This window comes from Bos javanicus, chromosome 2, assembly GCF_032452875.1.
Source record: "Bos javanicus breed banteng chromosome 2, ARS-OSU_banteng_1.0, whole genome shotgun sequence".
In the NCBI taxonomy this organism is placed as follows: Eukaryota; Metazoa; Chordata; class Mammalia; order Artiodactyla; family Bovidae; genus Bos; species Bos javanicus.
Genome location: NC_083869.1, coordinates 131,556,132 through 131,580,161, shown reverse-complemented (window position 1 = coordinate 131,580,161; position 24,030 = coordinate 131,556,132). Strand labels below are relative to the sequence as shown.

At 39.1% G+C, this 24,030-nt stretch overlaps 1 protein-coding gene across 2 annotated transcripts in view; it reads right to left on the bottom strand.

Annotated features, from left to right (window-relative positions):
- The window catches only part of EIF4G3 (eukaryotic translation initiation factor 4 gamma 3), a 353,949-nt gene that overhangs the window by 175,997 nt on the left and 153,922 nt on the right, over positions 1–24,030 (bottom strand). The window contains exons 4-6 of one of the 2 annotated variants that reach the window (XM_061394178.1): positions 6,306–6,401; positions 4,792–4,905; positions 1,316–1,348 (exon numbers count right to left, since the gene is read on the bottom strand). In XM_061394178.1, coding sequence (XP_061250162.1) covers positions 1,316–1,348; positions 4,792–4,905; positions 6,306–6,335 — 177 coding nt within the window. In that variant the 5' untranslated portion in view covers positions 6,336–6,401. The remainder of the gene's footprint in view (positions 1–1,315; positions 1,349–4,791; positions 4,906–6,305; positions 6,402–24,030) is intronic. The other variant, XM_061394181.1, reaches the window with a different exon arrangement.

Below are 24,030 nucleotides of genomic sequence, written 5' to 3'. Positions count from 1 at the left end.
AAGAACTGCCATCCATTTCATACAACCACCTCTGAGTTCTCCTGCAAAATATCTTTTTTAACACCTCAGAATTTATCTGGTTTTCACATCATCTAGATTGGAAAATCGTATTTTGAGAAGTAGAGCCTTTTATTAAATCACTGCTAGACAATTAAAGGTTTCAATTAAGTAACATCCAATATGATACCATAGGTAAACACTGCTAATATTTCTTTCATTTTATCAAACCATACTAAGTTGCATGACAATATTAAAAACAGCTAACACTTACTGGCTGCTTATTTTATGTCAGATGACTTACATATATTATCTCTAATGTAAAGGGTGTTTATCACCACTTTACATACAGGGAAACCGAGGCTAAGAAAAAAACTGCTTAAGTCAGCTGGTTACACAGCAGATCTATCAGATTTAGAATTTAGATTAGCCTAGGCTCTTTCTACCACAGAATGAGAAAATGTTTCAGAATACTTGGGAGAAAACCCCTGCAACTCTTTTTTTTTCTTTCTCTCAAACCATTTCCCTCTAGTATATTCCTGCTAAATAAACTAGTGTCTGCATACACATTTTTGAAATTTTAATTTACATAATAACTTCATTTAAAAAGAATAGGCTAAAAATATTAAAGTTAAATAAGGTATCAATTTTCTATATATGCTAAAAATAAAGATAACTATGCAGCAAATGAATGTATATTATTGTTAATCAATTTATTAGGTCTACATTAGTAACTGAGATTAAGTGGTTTTAGAAATACTAGTACTATTATATACACATCAATACAAGTTACATCAGAAAGTTAGTTAACAGAAAACTCTTAGAATGTTGCCTATTCCATTCAGTTAAATTTAAACTTACTGCAGATATCCACAAAATCCGTAAGGGCTTAATATATCTAAATACTTTCAAAGTTCGCTATCAATTCAGGGCAATTTTTTTTTGGAAAGTACAGAAACTCTTTATTTTTAAACTGTGTTGTAAAAAGAAGAAAACTGGTTTGCTAATAACAAAATGCTATGAAATCAGTGAAGAATAAAGAGAACTGTATTAAATCACAGCAAACCTACTCTTTTTTTGGGGTTGGGGCCAAGCCACAAGGTATGTAGGACCTTAGTCCTCCAATCAGGGATGGAACCTGCACCCTCTGCACGGGAAGTGCAGAGTCGTAACCACTGGACAGCCAGGGAAGTCCTGAAGCTACTCCTGAAGAGCAGCTTGAGTGGGTCCATGGAATGGCAGCATTCTAAGAGTCAGAAACTACTAAAGCCCCCACCTATTAGTTCAGGGTAATAGTGAAGGGGCAAGGGTACAGTACCTGATGATGGGCAGGTCGAGGCCCCGCTGCAAACTGAGAAAAGGAGGGAAAACAAACACAAAAGGAAAGGCACAAAGAGTCAGAAACACCACAACAAAAAACCGAAACTTCACACAATATGCTGAAAGAAATAAAACCCACAGGAAGAAAAAAAACACAAACAGTCAAAGCTTTGCTGCAGGACAGTGACAGACAGGTACTGAGAAGATTCAACAGGCTGACACCTCTATCAGAAACAGTTTGCCATTTATCAGCTGGGAGAGAAACAGCTAAGCTGCTATGCACATAAGAGTGCCTCTCTGATAGGAATTTTTTTTAAACCCTAAAATAAAACAAAAGAAAGTTTGAAACACTAAGTGGTTATATTAAGACAAACATATGAAAAGTCAACTATGCTTATGCAACTGATAAAACTGCAGGGAATGAGAAATGCTTTCCCATTACAAGAAACAGCCAGGAGGTAATTATAATGTCCAGCAGAAAATAAAGAATGTAATAGTACAGATTTCAAATTTACTTAAGTTAAACAGGGTATCTCACATATGAAATGGAAATTTCACTATCTTCATTTCTTGGAGTTAAAGATTAAAATTTATCATATATATTATAAATATATAAACATACAAATAAATATATTTATAATATATAAGTGTAAATATATAAATAATTATATATATTTAAATTCGATGAACTAGTAAAGTTTAATACCAGGCATATCAAAGCAGAGGTAAAGAACACCATCCTTTAACATGATTAGTCAAAGTGGTACTCTTATAAGCTCAAGAAGAAAAAAAAAGAGTCAAAGAAGTCAAATATCTCAATTACTATGTAGACACAACAGCACAAGACTGCATACTTGTACCTGCTGCTATCTGATATTGAGAACAAAAACAAAAGAAAACGTCACTTTTTAGGTAAACCACAGAGCATTTGAAAGAGGATAATACATATTCCAACTCTTACTTTCCCTAACTTAGAATGGAAGAAAAAGCTTTTTCACCCATAAAATTTTAAATACAAAATCTCTAGGATCAAATAACTCATCAGAGCAAAATGAGACTTTCAATGGGATTTTACTAAAAAGAAAAGAGAAATTATTCAGGCACGTAGAGTCGCCTACTGGCCACCTACACATTAACTACTGAGATGTTAACCACTCTCTTTAACAGTTAAAATATTTAGTAAGCCATTTTGAATGCAAACCACACAGGGTCTTATTTAAAACATTTAAGGAGCTAAAATATGTATCTTCTTTGAATTGTTTAATTTCCTATGGAGCCTTCCTTCTGTTACTATGGGTGAACAAGACTGAAGATGAACTAAGAAACAAGTCCCTGTACTCAGAATTTAAGTTACCAGAATTATTCCTCAACTGTCACTATTGAATATAAAAATTTTTCAAGAAATTGCAGTAGGTCACATGCCACAATGTAGGAGATGACTGAAGACAGCTCTAATCAAGAATTTACCTTAGAAGCTAAATGCTACCTACTACTCAGGTAATGAACACTGTTTTAACACATTTTGAAATTATTCCGTATAACTTAACGAGCTCTCCATGACTTATAGGATCAGGGCATGTTAGCCAGCCATTATACTTGCTAAAAACCAATGTAAAGTAGTTTTTCAGAATGATGATAATGGCAGCTAGCTTTCTTGCAAAACATTTTCTCTTCAAAGAAACTGAAGTTTTATATTTTCAGTTTTCCAACTATGAAAAGAAAACAGATCATACCTCTAACTATGGCCATCAAGTTTCAAGAATACGTAATATTACCCATGTGGTATTCACATAGAGGGTGGGAGTGTGATGTTTCTTCATGACACTTTTGAAGGAAATGGGAGAGAAGGGCCATGTTAAAAAAATTAACCTTAGTACAGTAGTACCTGTCTTATCACTGTTCCACAGAAAGGCCCCATTTTTAAGGCTCTACAATAAAATTGAAACTTTATATACTTGGAATATTCCAGTCAAAAAGGAACTTCCTATGAGCCAGAGGAGTACCTTATAAAATTACACGAATATTAAAAAAATAAAAGTTAGTGGGAAAGTACCCTAGTCTATTTTGCACTAGTCACCATTGGCTATTGAGTTTTTCATTTGTAATGACAACAGTCTTAATCCTACAGGTAACTGTAAGCAACAGAACAAACTGTAATTGCTGCTGGCTTATATTAAAAATAAAAACTTTTCTTTTTTCTAGGAGGGATTTTTAAGGTGGTAAGGACTGAAGATACTAAGGAAAGCAGCCTTCTGTGAACTCAGAGCCAGTGTTTACGCCACCCACGCTCCCTCACACCCACTCACCCTTCTGTGCACAGCTGGTAACTGGGCATGACCAATAGTTATTGATGTACCTTTGGCACTTAGCACCACAGAATATAAAAATAACCAATGGTTACAGGTTATTGCAAAAGCCAAACTGTCCCCCACCCCCATTAAGCATTCGATGATTTCACTATTTTGGAGGCTATTAAGCAATAAATTATAGTTTACATAGTTCCAATACAACCAGAAAATGGAACAGGTAGGTAGTTCCTCAATTTTTTTTTTTTTTTTACTTTTAAACAAAACTGTCAACAATATACAAGTATCAAGCAGAAATACAGGCACAAAGATCTTCTCAAGGAGGGAGGGGGGCCACTTGAAGCCAGTTGGATTGCAAAGGCAGCTGTCCAGGGAAGAACAGAAAAGCCTAAACTGTGCAATTGCCAATGGCCCATTAATGCAGAAATAGAATGGAGTAAGCTTTAGCTGCTCTACAAAGCCATGGGAAGAGGCCCTTCCTGAGTGCAATAGCTTACCTCTCCTCACCAGTTGGGGTAGCTGTGGGATGGATGAGACTGGACTATGGCAACTTGGGATGTGAGAAGAAAATGCAATCCTGCCAAATTCCAAACCCAACTTTACCCTCCCAGCACCAACACAAACGAAATAAAGAAAACTGGACCCAAAACAACAAGCAAGAGTAGTGCAGGGTCTGCTAGTCTTGCACGTGTTTTGGGGTATGTAATGGAATGTTATGTGTGTGGCTTTTAGTAATGGGGGTGGTAATGGTCACTAGCAGAGCAGATGGCAAAAATTGCATAGAGGATAGTATCTGAAGATAGTTTATGACCACAGAAAAATGGCTGACAACTATAGACAGTTTTCCCTTTGATAACCAATTATAAAATGAAAGAGGGAAAAAGAAGCCTTTTAAAAAGAAATTTATCTCTTAAAATCAAATTCATCTCAAAGGGATATCCCTCTAAACCCCAAATTACTCCTGTCTAATTCCCAATAGAGAAGACCCACCCAATTTGTTATTCTTTTCCCCATAATGCCCGGCAAAAACTGCCATGCCAGGTTAGACTTTCAGAGAGGATGCAATCAATGCATTTGTGTTCATCAGCCAGTAAACGGATGTGGTCAAAAATAATGCGTGCCGGGGGCACCACTGCCTGCAAGAAGTACAGCTTGTTATATTGCTTACAATGCAGTATTTTATCCAGCCTCTTCCAGCCAAGGACCTGTAAACGGGAGTCTGTTCCAAAACCTTCCTCCTCTTCCAGTTGTCTGTGCAATGTATTGGCACTGTTCTGCTGGGCTGTCAAAAAAACTGGTTTAGAGATGCAGCTCTTCAGTCAGGTTTTGCGCCAGTTCTAACCATGTAAATTCTTTTCTTTCCCAATAATTATACAAGGCGTAGAGGGGTTAAAAGGGCCATAGAATTCTTTGCAATAACAGCTTACCATAATGTTCCATGTTTAGTGATTAGAACTGGGGCCTATCTAAAGTAATCTGGTGAGATCTCAAGGCCCACTCTAAGTGGTCAAGTGTCCACATTCCCAAACCACTCTCAGAACAAAACTTGCATCAGACATCTTGTTGACCATTGCAGCAAAAAAGTAAACAAACAAAAAAAACCAGACAAGCAAACGAGCAACTAGGACCACAGTCCCACCTCTTTAGAAGGGCTCCTCCACCCCCAGGGAACCAGGGCCTAAGAAAAGGGCCTGAAGAAGAGGGCCACAGGGAAAGGAAGGCAGGAAGAGGACCAGAGAGAGAGCACATCTGAGAGAAGTCTGCGACCTTACAGCTCTTTAAGGAATTCTGTCCTTTACTTCAAAATTCCTAAATTCATGCATAAAATCAAATGAACAGAAGCTAATGCAATGAAATATTCCTGTACTACAGGCAAAAAAGCAGAGGTGGAGAACTAAAAGAAGATCCCTGTACTCTGAGAAAAACACAGAGCGGAGATCGAAGTAGGGGCGTGAGAGACAATGAGATGTGACAGAAGCACCTGCTAGCAAACACTAATCATGCAGGGCAGGCAACACCATCCTAAGGAAAGGACTGCTGAAGCCACTGCACACTTTTGTGAAACAGAAGGATGAACCTTGAGTAAATTCTCTGTCTTTGCCATACTTATTGCAATCCATGTAAAAGATGAGCAAAGAGGATGACAGCATTTATACTTCTATGACAATTTATTTACCATCTGAAGAAATAAATACACCATTGGTGTAAGTCATGCATATGTCCACACAGTCAAATAGTTAGAACTGATCTAATAATACTGATTCAAAAGGTGTACTTCCCTAGGCACTAGAATGTCAGATTCCAATTAATGAAATGTAATTTATTTTCAAAATCATGCTTTACACGTCTCCTGAATTTTGAACGGTACAAACAAAAACTTAAGAGCTGAAATGAAGTGAACTTGAATGTAACTAGAACTTGAATGACACAGAAAAGTAAAGGAAAAAAAAAGAAAAAGGGAAAAGGCTCCACTTGTTCTTTGCTTAATAAATTTAAATAATTCCCATAGAAAAGGTCTGAAAATGCAATGCTATCCAATAGTAACAGTAATAATAATTTTAACAATTGTCTTTGTAATACATTTCTAAAATCAAATAAAAATATGAACCAAAAGAACCTAAGCTACAACAAACACAAACTTAGGTGGAGAACATTTTCTAGAACAACCTTCTGCTTACTTACCGGAGAACGGGTTTGAGGTTGTGAATTCATTGTCTGAGGAGCTTGAGGATAGACCAACGTGGTTGGACCTGCATTCTGTCCAGAGGGATAAGGGGTCTGTCAAAGAATGACAAGAACAGTATCACCCTGTGAGTAAATATGGCACGGGTAACTCAATTCCAAAGAGTTTAAGAGTTTAGAAAAGTGTTCATTAATGTGGTTTACAGCTCTGTTTTAAAAGACCTAATTTTATCACAATATCCAGCAATTCAGAATCAGTGCAATCTTTTTAGAATTTATCTTAAATCTCTGATGAGAAGCAACTTCATCACACAACTCAGAATGGTGAGCAATTTAAAACTGATGAATAATTTATTTCAGACTGGTTGACTACAGTTAACTGATGCCTCAGAAAGTGAACTGCAGATAAGGTGGGGAACACTACTTTAACTTCAATATACAGTTAGTGGTATATTGCAGCCATGAAATTAAAAAACGTTTACTCCTTGGAAGGAAAGTTATGACCAACCTAGACATCATATTCAAAAGCAGAGACAATACTTTGCCAACAAAGGTCCATCTAGTCAAGGCTATGGTTTTCCCAGTGGTCATGTATGGATGTGAGAGTTGGACTGTGAAGAAGGCTGAGCACCAAAGAATTGATGTTTTTGAACTGTGGTGTTGGAGAAGGCTCTTGAGAGTCCCTTGGACTGCAAGGAGATCCAACCAGTCCATCCTAAAGGAGATCAGTCCTGGGATTTCTTTGGAAGGAATGATGCTAAAGATGAAACTCCAGTACTTTAGCCACCTGATGCGAAGAGCTGACTCACTGGAAAAGATCCTGATGCTGGGAGGGATTGGGGGCAGGAGGAGAAGGGGACAACAGAGGATGAGATGGCTGGATGGCATCACCGACTAGATGGATGTGAGTTTGGGTGAACTTCGGCAGTAGGTGATGGACAGGGAGGCCTGGCATGCTGCAGTTCATGGGGTCACAAGGAGTCAGACATGACTGAGCGACTGAACTGAACTGAAGAGTGGTATACTGAAGTGTAAACTTCTGGCTGTTGAGGTAATAAACACAGTTGTTGAGATGTACCACTTATGAAAACACGAGAAATGTTATCTCTTTCTACTCAAAAAGTTAGGTGAGGACTCTTCCCTCTCATAGCTAGTATGCTGCTAAGTCGCTTCAGTCGTGTCCGACTCAGTGTGACCCCACAGACGAAAGCCCACCAGGCTCTGCCATCCCCGGGATTCTCCAGGCAAGAACACTGGAGTGGGTTGCCATTTCCTTCTCCAATGCATGAAAGGGAAAAGTGAAAGTGAAGTTGCTCAGTCGTGTCCGACTCTTCGCGACCCCACGGACCACAGCCTTCCAGGCTCCTCCATCCATGGGATTTTCCAGGCAAGAGTACTGGAGTGGGGTGCCATTGCCCTCTCTGAAACACAGTATACTACAGGAAAAAAAGAACAACCAAGATTTTTTCACTGAAGATGCTGAAAATGTGCATGCTGGACATATTTCATCTTATTCAAACTTCTGACTAATATTTTCCACACTAGAGCCAGTTGTCAACACTGCAAAACAAGTACGTGAATTAACATTCAGGCTCGAGTTCTTTCATTCTGTAATACTCCCTTACTGTCCACACAAAGCTGGTGTTCTATAAATACTGAGACTCTATCATTCCTCTCAAAATGGGTATTAATAAAACAAAGAATTTATTTTCCTTTACCTTGGAATTACTCTTTGAAACAGACAAAAAATAATCAAGTACTTCCCATATCTAAATAATATGTATGCCAAGAGCTGATGCATACTCTGTACACAAGCAGCTCTACCTGAATGCAAAGCAGAACACGGGACGACTGCCACACATGGATATATGCTGCTGTGCAATTCAGTTCAGTTCAGTCGCTCAGTCGTGTCCAACTCTGCGACCCCATGAATGGCAGCACACCAGGCCTTCCTGTCCATCACCAACTCCCAGAGTTCACTCAGACTCACGTCCATTGTGTCAGTGATGCCATCCGGCCATCTCATCCTCTGTCGTCCCTTTCTCCTCCTGCCCCCAATCCCTCCCAGCATCAGAGTCTTTTCCAGTGAGTCAACTCTTCACATGAGGTAGCCAAAGGACTGGAGTTTCAGCTTTAGCATCATTCCTTCCAAAGAAATCCCAGGGCTGATCTCCTTCAGAATGGACTGGTTGGATCTCCTTGCAGTCCAAGGGACTCTCAAGAGTCTTCTCCAACACCACAGTTCAAAAGCATCAATTCTTCAGCGCTCAGCCTTCTTCACAGTCCGACTCTCACATCCATACATGACCACTGGAAAAACCACAGCCTTGACTATACGGACATTTGTTGGCAAAGTGATGTCTCTGCTTTTGAATATGCTATCTAGGTTGGTCATAACCTTCCTTCCAAGGAGTAAGCGTCTTTTAATTTCATGGCTGCAGTCATCATCTGCAGTGACTTTGGAGCCCAGAAAAATAAAGCCTGACACTGTTTCTACTGTTTCCCCATCTATTTCCCATGAAGTGATGGGACCGGATGCCATGATCTTCATTTTCTGAATGTTGAGCTTTAAGCCAACTTTTTCACTCTCCACTTTCACTTTCATCAAGAGGCTTTTTAGTTCCTCTTCACTTTCTGCCATAAGGGTGGTGTCTTCTGCATATCTGAGGTTATTGATATTTCTCCCGGCAATCTTGATTCCAGCTTGTGTTTCTTCCAGTCCAGCGTTTCTCATGATGTACTCTGCATATACGTTAAATAAGCACGGTGACAATATACAGCCTTGACGTACTCCTTTTCCTATTTGGAACCAGTCTGTTGTTACATGTCCAGTTCTAACTGTTGCTTCCTGACCTGCATACAGATTTCTCAAGAGGCAGGTCAGGTGCTCTGGTATTCCCATCTCTTTCAGAATTTCCCACAGTTTATTGTGATACACACAGTCAAAGGCTTTGGCATAGTCAATAAAGCAGAAACGGATGTTTTTCTGGAACTCTCTTTCTTTTTCCATGATCCAGCGGATGTTGGCAATTTGATCTCTGGTTCCTCTGCCTTTTCTAAAACCAGCTTGAACATCTGGAAGTTAACGGTTCACGTACTGCTGAAGCCTGGCTTGGAGAATTTTGAGCATTACTTTACTAGCAAGTGAGATGAATGCAATTGTGCGGTAGTTTGAGCATTCTTTGGCTTTGCCTTCCTTTGGGATCGGAATGAAAACTGACCTTTTCCAGTCCTGTGGCCACTGCTGAGTTTTCCAAATTTGCTGGCATATTGAGTGCAGCACTTTCACAGCATCATCTTTCAGGATTTGAAACAGCTCCACTGGAATTCCATCACCTCCACTAGCTTTGTTCGTAGTGATGCTTTCTAAGGCCCACTTGACTTCACATTCCAGGATGTCTGGCTCTAGGTCAGTGATCACACCATCGTGATTATCTGGGTCGTGAAGATCTTTTTTGTACAGGTCTTCTGTGTATTCTTGCCACCTCTTCTTGATATCTTCTGCTTCTGTTAGTCCCTACCATTTCTGTCCTTTATCGAGCCCATCTTTGCATGAAATGTTCCCTTGGTATCTCTAATTTTCTTGAAGAGATCTCTAGTCTTTCCCATTCTGTTGTTTTCCTCTATTTCTTTGCATTGATCGCTGAAGAAGGCTTTCTTATCTCTTCTTGCTATTCTTTGGAACTCTGCATTCAGATATTTATGTCTTTCCTTTTCTCCTTTGCTTTTCGGTTCTCTTCTTTTCACAGCTATTTGTAATGCCTCCCCAGACAGCTGTTTTGCTTTTACTTTAATAGGTGCATTGATGAAGAAATTCTGCCAACAGATTACTCAGCTTTCTCACAGAAAATCTTTCCATTCTTTGTGACTGATTTTAGAAATTTCATAGGAATGATGTGACTTGTACCTGTTGCTGAGGCAGGGGGGATAACTATGAGAGATGCCTCTATGCTTTTCTTCTGCATTTCATGACATAACTAACCAAGTTCACTGATTAAATTATTCTGGAGGAACTTGTTTAACATACTATTAACATACTATTTAACATACTATTTCATACTTCGTTGAAAAATATTGCTAAAGCTTGAATGGGAACAGTCTTTGCCCATGATTTATAGCATCAAATGCATAGGAGACAAGGGACAGTCACCACAGATTTTACTTACACTTTTCCGTTTCAAATAGCTTCAAAGTTATTACAAAGATTTACTTCTCCAAGGATGTGTACATGAATACTTTATATTTAAACGGCAATCCAGTTCATTGTAGTTTACAAGAGGTACAGACATAGTCTCATTTTCATTACTATTTTCAAGTTTCAATGAAAGCTCCTAAGTTAATCATTTTTATTAACTGGACGTACTAAAAAAAAACAGGAAAAAGTGGTAACTGACAATCTGTTAAGGAAATGCCAGTGAAGGAAGATAAGCCAATCAAAACACACTTTGTACTGCACATATAACCTTTAAGAATAATAACTATTTAAAAAACAGTGACTGGGACAATTAAAGACAGAGATTTGAGAATGAATTCCATGTAACACAGAACACACTAACAGCATCTTAGGTCCAGATGCTGGCAGTTTTCAAAATAAGGGTATGTGAAAAAATTAGTAAGAAGTTTCAATTTTCAAAATATGAAAGAAGGAAATTAAGCAAACAATTACAGAATTTAGAGAGCTGTTAATATGCTTCACACACAATTCGAAGCACTTCGCATACTACATGGAGACGAAAGGTTAGCATTCCTGCTTTAAAACGCTCACTTCCCCTTATATAAATAATAACATAAACACGAAATTCACACTGCATGTGTGCAGACGCACACAAATCTAGTTTAAGAATTAAGCAGCCGTAGCCTTTCAAACGTCTATCAGATGATACTCACCCCATTTAAAATAAGCTTGCACATTTATTCCACAATTCCATCTCAAAAAATTTACCCTAAGGATAAATTCATGATGGGAAAGAATAAAGAAGAACTGCATATTCCATTTACAAAAGAGAGGTTAAAGTACACTATATTCAATCAAAGAGAGAATGTAGTGTAATTTTTGAGGTAAGAAAAAAATGAGGAAAATCTATATAAACTATCATGGAAAGACATCTATAATATTAGTGACATAAGCAAATCACAGAATTAGTCAGAATAAAAACCCTATCTGTATAGTATTTTTTGATATATACAAACAGGATACTTAAAAAGATGTCTTGGGAAGATATATAGCACACTTAAAATTGCAATTTCACAGAAATGTAACTGAAAGGGGGATACAGGATACAAATTGTAGGTTTTATTTTATATACTATGTATTAAAAGCGCAGCTGATTTTATTGTGCTTCACATTATTTCACTTCACAGATATTGTGATTTTTACAAATTAAAGGTTTGCAGGAACCCAACATTAAGCTTGTCAATCTTTTTATTTCAAGCTGACTTACAACGTTGTATTAGTTTTCAGGTGATTCAGTTATATATATCTACACGTAATTATTTTTCTGATTTCGTTTTATTACAGGTTATTACAAGATACTGAATATGGCTCCCTGCACTACACACACATGATTATCAACTCTATTTTCCCAGTATCACTTGCTCATTTCATGAGTGTGTGTCACATTTCGGTAATTAGTTCTCAGGGTATTTTAAACTTTTTCATTACTATTATTGTGTTTGCTATGGTGCCTTGTGATCAGTGATCTTTGATGTCGCTACTGCAACTGTTGTGGGGCAGCATGGACTGTGCCCACGTAAGTCACCAAACTTAATCCCCATGTGCTGAGTGTATTCTGACAGCTCCACCGACAAGCTGCTCCCCTTTTCTCTTCCTCTCCTTGGGCCTCCCTATCGAGACACAACAGTACTGAAATCAGGCTAATGAGTAACCCTGCAATGGCCTCCAAGTAAGTCAATTGAAAGGAAGAGTCCCATTTTCTCATTTTAAGTCAAAAACTAGAAATGATGAAGCTTAATGAGGAAAGCATGTCAAAAGCCAAGATTAAGATGAAAGCCTGGACTCTTGCACCAGTCAGGCTGTAAATGCAAAAGAAAAGTTGGTTCTTGAATGAAATTAAATCTACTATTTCATTAGATACACAAATGTAATCTAATACACGAATGTAAGAAAACAAAACAGCGTTCTTGCTGATGTCGAGAAAATTTTAGTGGTCTGGAAATAAGACTGCTCACAACATTCCTTTAAGCCAAAACCTAACCCAGAGCAAGGTCCAAAGTTTCTTAGGTTCTGTGAAGACTGAGAGAGGTGAAGAATTTGGAGGAGGAAGGTATGAAGCTAGCAGAGGGGGCTGGTTCATGAGGTTTTAGAAAAGAAGCTGTCTCCATAATATACAAATACAAGGGGAAGCCACACGTGCTGAAGAGGAAGCTATAGCAACTTACCTATAATATCTAGCTAAGGTAAGGAATGAAGGTGGATACAATAAAATGTAGATTTTCAGTGTAGATGAAAATAGTCTTCCAGTGGAAGAAGATGCCATCTAGGAGGTACACAACTAGAGAGGAGGACATTCAATACCTGGTTTCAAAGGACAGCCTGACTCTCTTGTCAGGGGTTAGTGTGTCTGAAGTCCCTGCTTGTTTCACCACTCTGAAAATTCCAGGGCCTTAAGAATTCTGCTACATATACTCCACTTGTGCTCCATACATGCAACAACAAAGCCTGGATAGCACATCTCTGTACAATATTGTTTACTGAATATTCTAAGCCACTCTTGAGATCTAATGCTCAGAAAAAAGATGCCTTTCAAAATATTACGGCATGTTGACAATGCACCTGGTTATCCAAGAGCTCTGATGGAGATAAACAAGATTTATGATGTTTTCATGCTTACTAACGTAACATCCGTTCTGCAGCCCATGACTCACAGGGTAATTTTGACTTTCAAGTCTTATTACTTAACAAATACATTTCTTAAGAATCTTTAGCTGCCACAGACAGTGATTCCTCTGCTGGATCTGGGCAAAGTAAACTGAAAACCTTCTGGAAAGGACTCTTTATCCTGGGTGCCATGAAGAATCTTCATGAATGATGGGAAGAGGTCAACATATTAACAATAGTAACAATAACAGGAGTTTGGAAGAAGTTGATTCCAACCTTCATGGATGACCTTGAGGGGTTCTAGAGTTCAACAGAGGAGTCACTGCCGATGTGAAAGAAAACTGTAAGAGAATTGGAATTAAAGTGGAGCCTGGAGATCTGATGGAATTGCTGTAATCTTGTGATGAAACTCTGACAGATGAGGAACTGCTTCCTATGGCTGAGCAAAGAAAGGGTTTCTTGAGATAGACTCTAGTCCTGGTAAAGATCTGGGAAGATTGCTGAAATGACAATTAAAGGATTTAGAATACTGCAAAAAGACAGATGATGAATTGGGAGCACAGTTTGAAAGGAAAATGGTCTACTGTGGGTAAAATGCTATCCAACAGCATGGCATGCTACAGAGAAGCTCTTCATGAAAAGGAGTTGACTGAGTGGCAAACATCAATGTTGTCTTATTTTGAAAAACTGCCATAGCCACCTCTACTTTCAGCAACCACCACTGTGATCAGTCAGCAGCCATCACCCTTGAGGCAAGATCCTCCATCAACAAACAGATTATGACTTTGTGATGGCTCAGATAAAGCTTTCAATAAAGTACAGCTGACTGTTGAAAAAACGGTCTGTGTGGGTCCAATTACACGTGTGTATTTTTCATTAAATACTACAGTGCCTCACGTATAGTCAAATCATTATGCTGTACACAGTAGTGATACAATGCTGTCTGTCAATCTTAATAAAACTGGGGCAAGTAAGTAAATACCACAGGACTACACAATCGGGTTGGCTGAATCCGAAGAGGCCGAACAAAGGATACAAGTGCCCGTTATGGGACTTGAGCATCTGTGGATTTCAGAATCTGCAGTGGGTCCTGATCTCCAAAGCTGTTTTGGGGTCAACTATATTTTTAAATTAAAGTATGTACATTGATTTTTTTTTTTTAGACATAATGTTATTATTACACACTATGGACTAGTCATGTATGGATGTGAGAGCTGGACTATGAAGAAAGCTGAGCACTGAAGAATTGATGCTTTTGAACTGTGTTGTTGGAGGAGACTCTTTGAGAGTCCCTTGGACTGCAGGGAGATCCAACCAGTCAATCCTAAAGGAGAGCAGTCCTGAATATTCATTGGAAGGACTGATGCTGAAGCTGAAACTCCAATACTTTGGCCACCCAATGCAAAGAACTGACTCATTTGAAAAGACCCCGATGCTGGGAAAGACTGAAGGCAGGAGGCATCACCGACTCAATGGACAAGGTTTGGGTAAACTCCAGGAGTTGGTGATGGACAGGGAGGCCTGGCATGCTGTGGTCCATGGGGTCACAAAGAGCTGGACATGACTGAGTGACTGAACTGAACGGAATGGACTACAATACAGTGTTAAAATACCTTTTATATGGACTGGGAAGCCAAAAAATGTGTGTGGCCTGCATCACTGCAATATTTGCTTTATTGTAGCATTCTGGAATCAAATTCACAAAATTTCTATGGCATGCCTGTATGTACTTTTCTTTTTCATGAATCAAAAGAATTGGCTACTTTTATAATAAAATCCCACTGAAGGTAACCTCTGTTTTTCAGTTTCCCTTCGGGTGATGGGAACAGTATAAGCCAACTTGAAAATTCAATACAATGTCTATATTTTGTGCACTTCTTCAAATATTTTTGGAAAACAACTGAAATATCTTCTCAGAAATCATAATGAAAACTAAATCAAAAAGATTTATGGAAATTTAATACAAAGAAAAGACTATGCTATGCCTAAATGTGGCCAATAATATGGCTTCTAGTTTTATAAGCTTCAAGAAATCCACATTTAATCGACAGAGAGATATGCTCTACAAAGTATTTTATTTACTCAGTCATAGAGTATATTCCTTTGTAGTCATTAAAAATGATACAGAGGGGCATTTGATGATATAGAAAGAATGATATTTACAGAGAATGTTCAAATATGCACATACATAGACAGAATGTCCTGGTGGTATTTCAATGCACTAGAAAAATATCAAAATTACTTTATACATTGTGTTGGGATAACTGGATAATCATCTGAGGGAAAGGTAGATATATACCCTCAACTCATGATACTAAAAAAATTTCAGGCTGATTAAAAATGTTAGAATGTATACTACGACTCTCTAATGGTACTAGAGGCAAATCTGTTTCTATCATCTTAGGGATACTACTCTTAAAGTCTGAAAAAAAGACTAGCTGCTGCTGCTGCTGCGAAGTCACTTCAGTCATTGTTATAAAAAGTTCTCAATTTTGTTTTAACAAATTGATTTAACTATGTGTACACATATATACACATACATGCATTAATTGGCCTTCCTGGTGGCTCAGACAGTCAAGAATATGCCAGCAATGCAAGAGACCTGGTTTCGATCCCTGGGTGAGGAAGTTCCCCTGGAGAAGGGGATGGCTACCCACTCCACTATTCTTGCCTAGAGAATTCCATGGACAGAGGAACCTGGCAGTTTATAGACCACTGGGTTGCAAAGAGTTAGACATGGCTGAGTGAATAAAACTATATGCATGAATATATGCAATAGATGTGTTTCTTCATTTTTATTAATTTGCTTTTATAGGATATAAATAGTGAGAAACTCTTCTATCAAATAAACGTGACATCTAAATCTGGCCAGAGAAGTAAAGATAATACCTTAAGGACTAGACCAGCACTTTGACCATGTTGGTACCCACAATGCTTCCAAGCACCTTCAACATCCAATGAATTGTCTTCCTGAGAGCTACACAACCAGTGCAAAGAGAAATTTCTGTGATGAACTGAAACTCTATAACCACTGGTTTACTTAAATTTTATTTATACACATTTTAATCACTTAGAATTTCACCAGTTTTACATGCACCCAGTTTTTGTGTATATTTAGTTCTCAGCAATTTTATCACATTTATAGTTTCTGTAATCTCTGCTATAGTTACCATACAGAAAAGATTCTTCACAAAGATCCTCTGCATTACCCTATAGTAGCCACAGGAACCTTCTTTCTTTCCCTCCTTCAACTCTCATGCACATAACCCTTAGCAACCACTAACCTATTCTCTATGTCTATAACTTGGTCATATGGAGATGTCATAAAAATGTAAGGAATTTTAGAACATGTCTTTTTAATATACTATGTGACCAATGAGAGAAAACAAAACACTTTCACAGTATATTGGGGTTAGATGGTTGTATCAAGAAAAAGCATTTATAAGACTATTTAAGTTACAAGTTGAATTAGGTGCTTTTTCAAAGTAGTGCCATTTTTCACTTGAAAGAATAAATAACAGACGAACTACGCTTGCCTAGACTTTGATACATGACAGACATTTTATTGAAAAAGAACAAAGTGAGCTTGTCACAAAGAAAATTCAAAGTACTTGTTACCAATGATAAAATTCAACCTTTCAAATGAAAATTCAAATTTTAGAAAATGTGTAATTGTCAGCACATTCCCAACATGTAGGCTTTCCAGATGAGAATGTGTTTTTTTTTTTTAATACTGTATAATAAACAGTATGTGAAATATCTACATAACTCAGTCAAGCAATATTTTTCAAATGACCCATACACGATCATATACAAAACACACAAACTAATCAATTCAAGTGCAAGATGGACTAACAGATTTTAACGTAACAGAGCACTAGAAGCTCACTAATATAATTCAGATTCCGTACCGCAACTGACGTTCAGGAAACTGCCACTTCCAGTTTCTGAGAAAGCTGTGTAACGTGCGCCTGCCTCCCTTTCCCAATCACAAGTCCGTGAAGACCCTTTTCCTCACAGACTCAACTGCAATAACACAGTGGGTAACGGACTGAGGGCAGACGCAGACACGATTCCAGTGACTTCTACTAAGCCAGACACTTAAAAATCTGCAAAGCTTTGAATAACACAATTCTGCTCAGCAAGTCTTTTGTTTTGGAAAATGTTTTTTCATAAAAATACAGTATTCATGTTTACAAACTAGGTTTGTTTATTTGAAAATTCCTCACTTTCAATTTTTATTATAATATTAACAACTATAAGACAAAAATACTGAGAAACCCCAAAATTTTTATGTAAGCGTATACAGAAGTCTTGCACCAGAAAGTCTGAGAACACTGACTCAGACAAATGCTAGAACAGAAAGGGATCTTCCTTTACTTCTTGCAAATAAAATGTTAAACATGCACACCGCTTGCCTATCCTGAAGTTTCTTCCTCAGAGCTAAACTTTTCCACATTAATGTGGTTTACTGTGAACCTAAAATAATTTCCATCCATACTGCTTCCAGGAACGTTCAAAAACTGTCTTCCTGAGCTCCACATAACCACATTCAAAAGAACATGAAATATAGTGGTGTTTTTCTCTGTTTCTCCCTGCCTCAACCCTTACCTGGTCTGGTACAATCTGGAGGAAGACATCCAATTCCCAACCCTTCCTTTAAGACAGAAAGAAAAGGGCTTAACTGGCTTGCACCATTCTGGCTTGCCTGGAGTCGGCCTGAGTGGGCTGGCTTCTGTCTCCTGACTCAGAGCCCTGACAGGGACAGTGGCATAGCATCGGTGTAAGTCTGGGCTGCTGAAAGGATTGGCACCTGCTGACATGCATGACGGGTGAAGGACACTCAGACCTGCAGGCACCTGGCCAAGAGGTGATAGGCAGAAGCACACAACAGAAACGGAACACGTACGGCCCTCAGAAGAAGGCAGGGTCAGACTGACCAACCACAACATCAGAAGGAGCTATGTATCTTGTAGGACTGGGGGGAGCCAAACACACAAGCCCAGGGAAGACGTGTGCACAGAAAATGCTGAGGAGACCTTAAGCCTTTACCGGGCTGACAGCTGATGGTCTTCCCCCGCAAGAAGCCAGTTTTCAAATTTACTGGAAGCTATGGCTGTTTTTTCAAATGCTCAGTTATCAACAGAAGATTACAAGGCATATAAATAAATAGGGAAACATGGCACATTCAAAGGAACACAAGAAATCTCTAGAAACTGACCTTAAAGAGAGACAGACTTTGGAATTACTTGACAAAGATGTTAAAACAACTGTCTTGAATATGCTCAGTTAACTACAGGAAAACACAGAAACCTAAAGGAAATTAGGAAAACAATATACAAACAGAATGAGAATATTAACAAAGAAATAAAAACTGTAAAAATAAGTTTACAATCTCTGGAATAGAAAAATACAACTGGCTTTTTAAAATTCACTTGAAAAGTTCAATAGCAGATTTAAAGAGGCAGAAGAAAGAATTGGTGACCTTGAAGAGAAAAGCTTTGAAATTATATCAAGACTGAGAAGAAAAATTTTAAATATAATGAAAAAAAGTAAATAGAGTCTAAGGAACTTATAATAAGAGACCCAATCAAAAAACTAATAAATGCATTACAGGAGAAGGCAGTAGGGGTAGAGGGTTTATCTGAAAAACTCATGGCTGAAAATGTCCCAAATCTGAGGAAAGACAAGGACATACAAATAAAAGAGACTCAATGAACTCTAAGTGAAATATATTATAATCAAACTCTTAGGGGGAAAGAATGAGAATTCTATATTGCACAAAACTGTCCTTCAAACATGAGGGAGAAATTTTGAGATAAGACCTGAGGGCGTTCGCTCTCACAAGACTTGCCCTGCAAGAAATGTTAAAGAGAGTCTTTATACTGGAAACAAAGGTACACAAAAAAATAATCAGAAGCCATATAAAACTAAGAAATTCTCCAGTAAAGGGAAATACATGGGCATATTAAAAAAACCCTTTATTATTTTCATTTTGACTCATAACTCCACTTATTATTACTTTATAGGACTTAAAAACATAAAAGCAATTATAAAGATATGCTAATGGATACATAACATATAATGATGCAATCTGTGACACCAATATTATAAAGTGGGAGGAGGCATAGGTGTATAGAACTATTTGCAAGTAATTGAAGTTAAGTTGTTACTAGCTTAAAATAGAATGTTACAACTGTAGGATGATACACGTACTCCCCATGGTAGCCAAAAAGAAAATATTTGTAGAATACATACGAAAGGAAATGAGAAGGGAATTAAAACATATCACTACATAAATGCAACTAAATGAAAAGCAAGGTAATAAAGGAATAAATTACTTACCACCACCACCAACAAAAAAGGGCTCTAAGTCATGTGGGAAAAAAACAAAATGGCAACGTGAGTCCTTCTCCATCAGTAATTAAACACAAGTAGATTAAACGCCTGGGTTTGATCCCTGGGTTGGGAAGATCCCCTGGAGGAGGGCATGGCAACCGACTCCAGTACTCTCACCTCAAGAATCCCCATGGACAGAGGGCTACACTCCAAGGGGTCACAAAGAGTAGGACATGACTGAGCGACTAAGCACAGCACAGATTAAATTCATGTAACTGAAAGAAAGGTTGGCAGAATGGATTTCTAAAAAACAAGATTCAATGACATACTGTCTACAAAAGATTCACTTTAGACCTTAAAACCCACAGATTGAAAATGAAAGAAGGAAAAAGATATTCCATGCAGTAACCAAAAGGGGGCAGGGATAGCCATACTAATATCAGCCAAAACACACATTAAGTAAAACACTGTCACAAGAGACAAAGGCCATTATATAAAGAGAAAATGTCAATTAACCAAGATATAACACCTATAAACATATACTCATCAAGTATCAGAAATTCTAAATTTACGAAGCACCTCCTGACAGAATTAAAGGGAAAAAATAGTTCTACAATAAAAATAGAAGACTTCAAAGCCTCCTTTTCAATAATGGATAAAAGAACCGGGGCGGGGGGAGGAATCAATAAATAGAACCAACCTGGGACTTGCTTGGTGGTCCAATGGTTCCAAGTCTACCTGCAATTGCAGGGACCTGGGTTCGACCCCTAGTCCAAGAATATCCCGGACGTCACGAAGCACCCGAGCCCGCGTGCGGCAACTACTGAAGCCGGTGAGCCGAAGCCAGGCTCCTCAACGAGAGAAGCCACTGCAGTGAGGAAGCTTTACGCCAGGACGAAGAACAGCCGCCACTCACCGCGGCGGGAGAAGACCTGGCACACAACAGCAAAGACCAAGCACACACAAACACACCTAAATTAACTAAGAAAAACAGAGGACTTAACAATAAAATAGACCAACTGAATCCAAAAGACATGAAAACACTGCTGTGATACAACACAGCAGAAGACAGATTTTTCGTAAGTGCACATGGAATATTCTCCATAACACAACGTACATTTGATCACAAGATAATTTTCAATGGATGTTTTAATCTACATTTTCTCACCACAATGTAATGAAAGTAGAAATCAACAGCAGATAGAAAATAACAAAGATATGAAAATTAAACAGTGCAATCTTCAATAACCAGTGAGTCAAAGAAGAACTCACAAAGGAAATTAGAAAATATCTTGAGACAAAAGAAAATGAAAAGACAACAAACCTAAATTTATGGGGTGCACCAAAACTGGACTAAAAGGGAAATTTAATGGCTTCTGGTTCAAGATGGTGGAATAGAAGAAAACATGCTCTTCTCCTCCTGCGAGAACACCAAAATTGCAACGAGCTGTTGAATAACCATCAATAAGAAGGTGCTGGAACCTAACAAAAAGGATACCACACGTCCAAGACAAGAAGCTGCAGTGAGATGGCCAGGAAGGGTGTAATCACAATAAAACCAAATTCCATACCACTTGGGGAGCGACCCACAAACTGGAGAACAACAATACCAAAGAAGTTCTCCACTGTTATGAAGGTTCTGAGCCCCATGTGAGGCTTCCTAGCCTGGGGATCTGACAAAGGGTCTGGGAATTCCCAGGGAATCTGACCTTGAAGACCAGTGGGATTTGATTACAGGACTTCCAGAGGACTGGGGAAAACAGAGACTCCAGTCTTGGAGGGCACAAACGCAAGATTCTAGGCACCAAGACCAGGAGAAGGGAACAGTAACACCACTGAGACTGAACAACATCTACCTGCTAGTCCTTGAGGGTCTCCTGTGGAGCCACGGGTCAGCAGGGCTCACCACAGGGATGGGGGCGCTAGCAGCAGCAGTCCTGAAGATGGCCCTTGGCATGAGTCACTTGGCATGAGTCCTCTTGGAGATCACCATTATCTCTACCGTGGAGCCCACAGACCCAAGGGCTGGTTTCCACAGGCCAAAAAAATACCAGGGAGGGAGCACAACTCCACCCATCAGAAGATAACTGGGTTAAAGCTCTACCCAGCAAGGACCTGCCGGCCAGAGCAAGACCCAGTTTTTCCCACTGCCAGTCCCTCCCATCAGGAAGCTTACACAAGCCTCTCAGCCTCCTTCATCAGAAGACAGACAGAAGAATCACAATCCCACAGTGACTGAAACAAAACCATATTACAGAAAGTTAACCTGAATGAAAAAGCAGAAAGTTATGTCCCAGATGAAGGGACAAGATAAAACCCGAGGAGCTGACTGTGGCTCAGATCATGAACTCCTTATTAGCAATTCAGACTTAAATTGAAGAAAGTGGGGAAAACCACTAGACCATTCAGGTATGACCTAAATAAAATCGCTTATGATTATAATGTGGAAGTGAGAAATAGATTTAAGGGACTAGATGTGATAGATAGAGTGCCTGATTAACTATGGACGGAGGTTAGTGACAAGGTACAGGAGACAGGGATCAGGACCATCCCCATGGAAAAGAAATGCAAAAAACCAAAATGGCTGTCTGGGGAGGCCTTACAAATAGCTGTGAAAAGAAGAGACATGGAAAAACAAAGGAGAAAAGGAAAGATATAAGCATCTGAATGCAGACTTCCAAAGAATAGCAAGAAGAGATAAGAAAGCCTTCCTAGGTGATCAATGCAAAGAAACAGAGGAAAACAACAGAATGGGAAAGACTAGAGATCTCTTCAAGAAAATTAGAGATACCAATGGAACATTTCATGCAAAGATGGGCTCGATAAAGGACAGAAATGGTAGGGACCTAACAGAAGCAGAAGATATTAAGAAGAGGTGGCAAGAATACACAGAAGAACTATACAAAAAAGATCTTCACGACCCAGATAATCATGATGGTGTGATCACTGACCTAGAGCCAGACATCCTGGAATGTGAAGTCCAGTGGGCCTTAGAAAGTATCACTAGAAACAAAGCTAGTGGAGGTGATGGAATATCAGCTGAGCTATTTCAAACCCTGAAAGATGATGCTGTGAAAGTGCTGCACTCAATATGCCAGCAAATTTGGAAAACTCAGCAGTGGCCATAGGACTGGAAAAGGTCAGTTTTCATTCCAATCCCAAAGAATGCTCAAACTACCGCACAACTGCACTCATCTCACATGCTAGTAAAGTAATGCTCAAAATTCTCCAAGCCAGGCTTCAGCAATACATGAACCGTGAAGTTCCAGATGTTCAAGCTGGTTTTAGAAAAGGCAGAGGAACCAGACATCAAATTGCCAACATCCAAAGGATCATCAAAAAAGCAAGAGAGTTCCAGAAAAACATCTATTTCTGCTTTACTGACGATGCCAAAGCCTTTGACTGTGTGGATCATAATAAACTGGAAAATTCTGAAAGAGATGGGAATACCAGACCACTTGACATGCCTCTTGAGAAACCTGTATGCAGGTCAGGAAGCATCAGTTAGAACTGGACATGAAACAACAGACTGATTCCAAACAGGAAAAGGAGTACGTCAAGGCTGTATATTGTCACCCGGCTTATTTAACTTATATGCAGGGTGAAAGTGAAAGTGAAATCGCTCAGTCGAGTCCGACTCTGCCACCCTGTGGACTGTAGCCTACCAAGTTCCTCCGTCCATGGGATTCTCCAGGCAAGAATACTGGAGTGGGTTGCCATTTCCTTCTCCAAGGGAATCTTCCGAACCCAGGGACAGAACCCAGGTCTCCTGCAATAGCAGGCGGATGCTTTAACCTCTGAGCCACCAGGGAAGCACACAGGGTACATCATGAGAAACGCTGGGCTGGAAGAAGCACAAGCTGGAATCAAGATTGCCAGGAGAAATATCAATAACTTCAGATATGCAGATGACACCACTCTTATGGCAGAAATGTGAAGAACTAAAAAGCCTCTTGATGAAAGTGAAAGTGGAGAGTGAAAAAGTTGGCTTAAAGCTCAACATTCAGAAAACGAAGATCATGGCACTGGTCCCACCACTTCATGGGAAATAGATGGGGAAACCGTGGAAACTGTCAGACTTTATTTTCCTGGGCTCCAAAATCACTGCAGATGGCAACTGCAGCCATGAAATTAAAAGACGCTTACTCCTTGGAAGGAAAGTTATGACCAACCTAGATAGTATACTGAAAAGCAGAGACATTACTTTGCAAACAAAGGTCCATCTAGTCAAGGCTATGGTTTTTCCAGTGGTCATGTATGTATGTGAGAGTTGGACTGTGAAGAAAGCTGAGCACCGAAGAACTGATGCTTTTGAACTGTGGTGTTGGAGACTCTTGAGAGTCCCTTGGACTGCAAAGAGATCCAACCAGTCCATCCTAAAGGAGACCAGTTCTGGGTGTTCATTGGAAGGACTGATGCTGAGGCCAAAACTCCTATACTTTGGCCACCTCATGCGAAGGGTTAACTCTTTGGAAAAGACCCTGATGCTGGGAGGGATTGGGGGCAGGAGGAGAAGGGGATGACAGAGGATGAGATGGCTGGATGGCA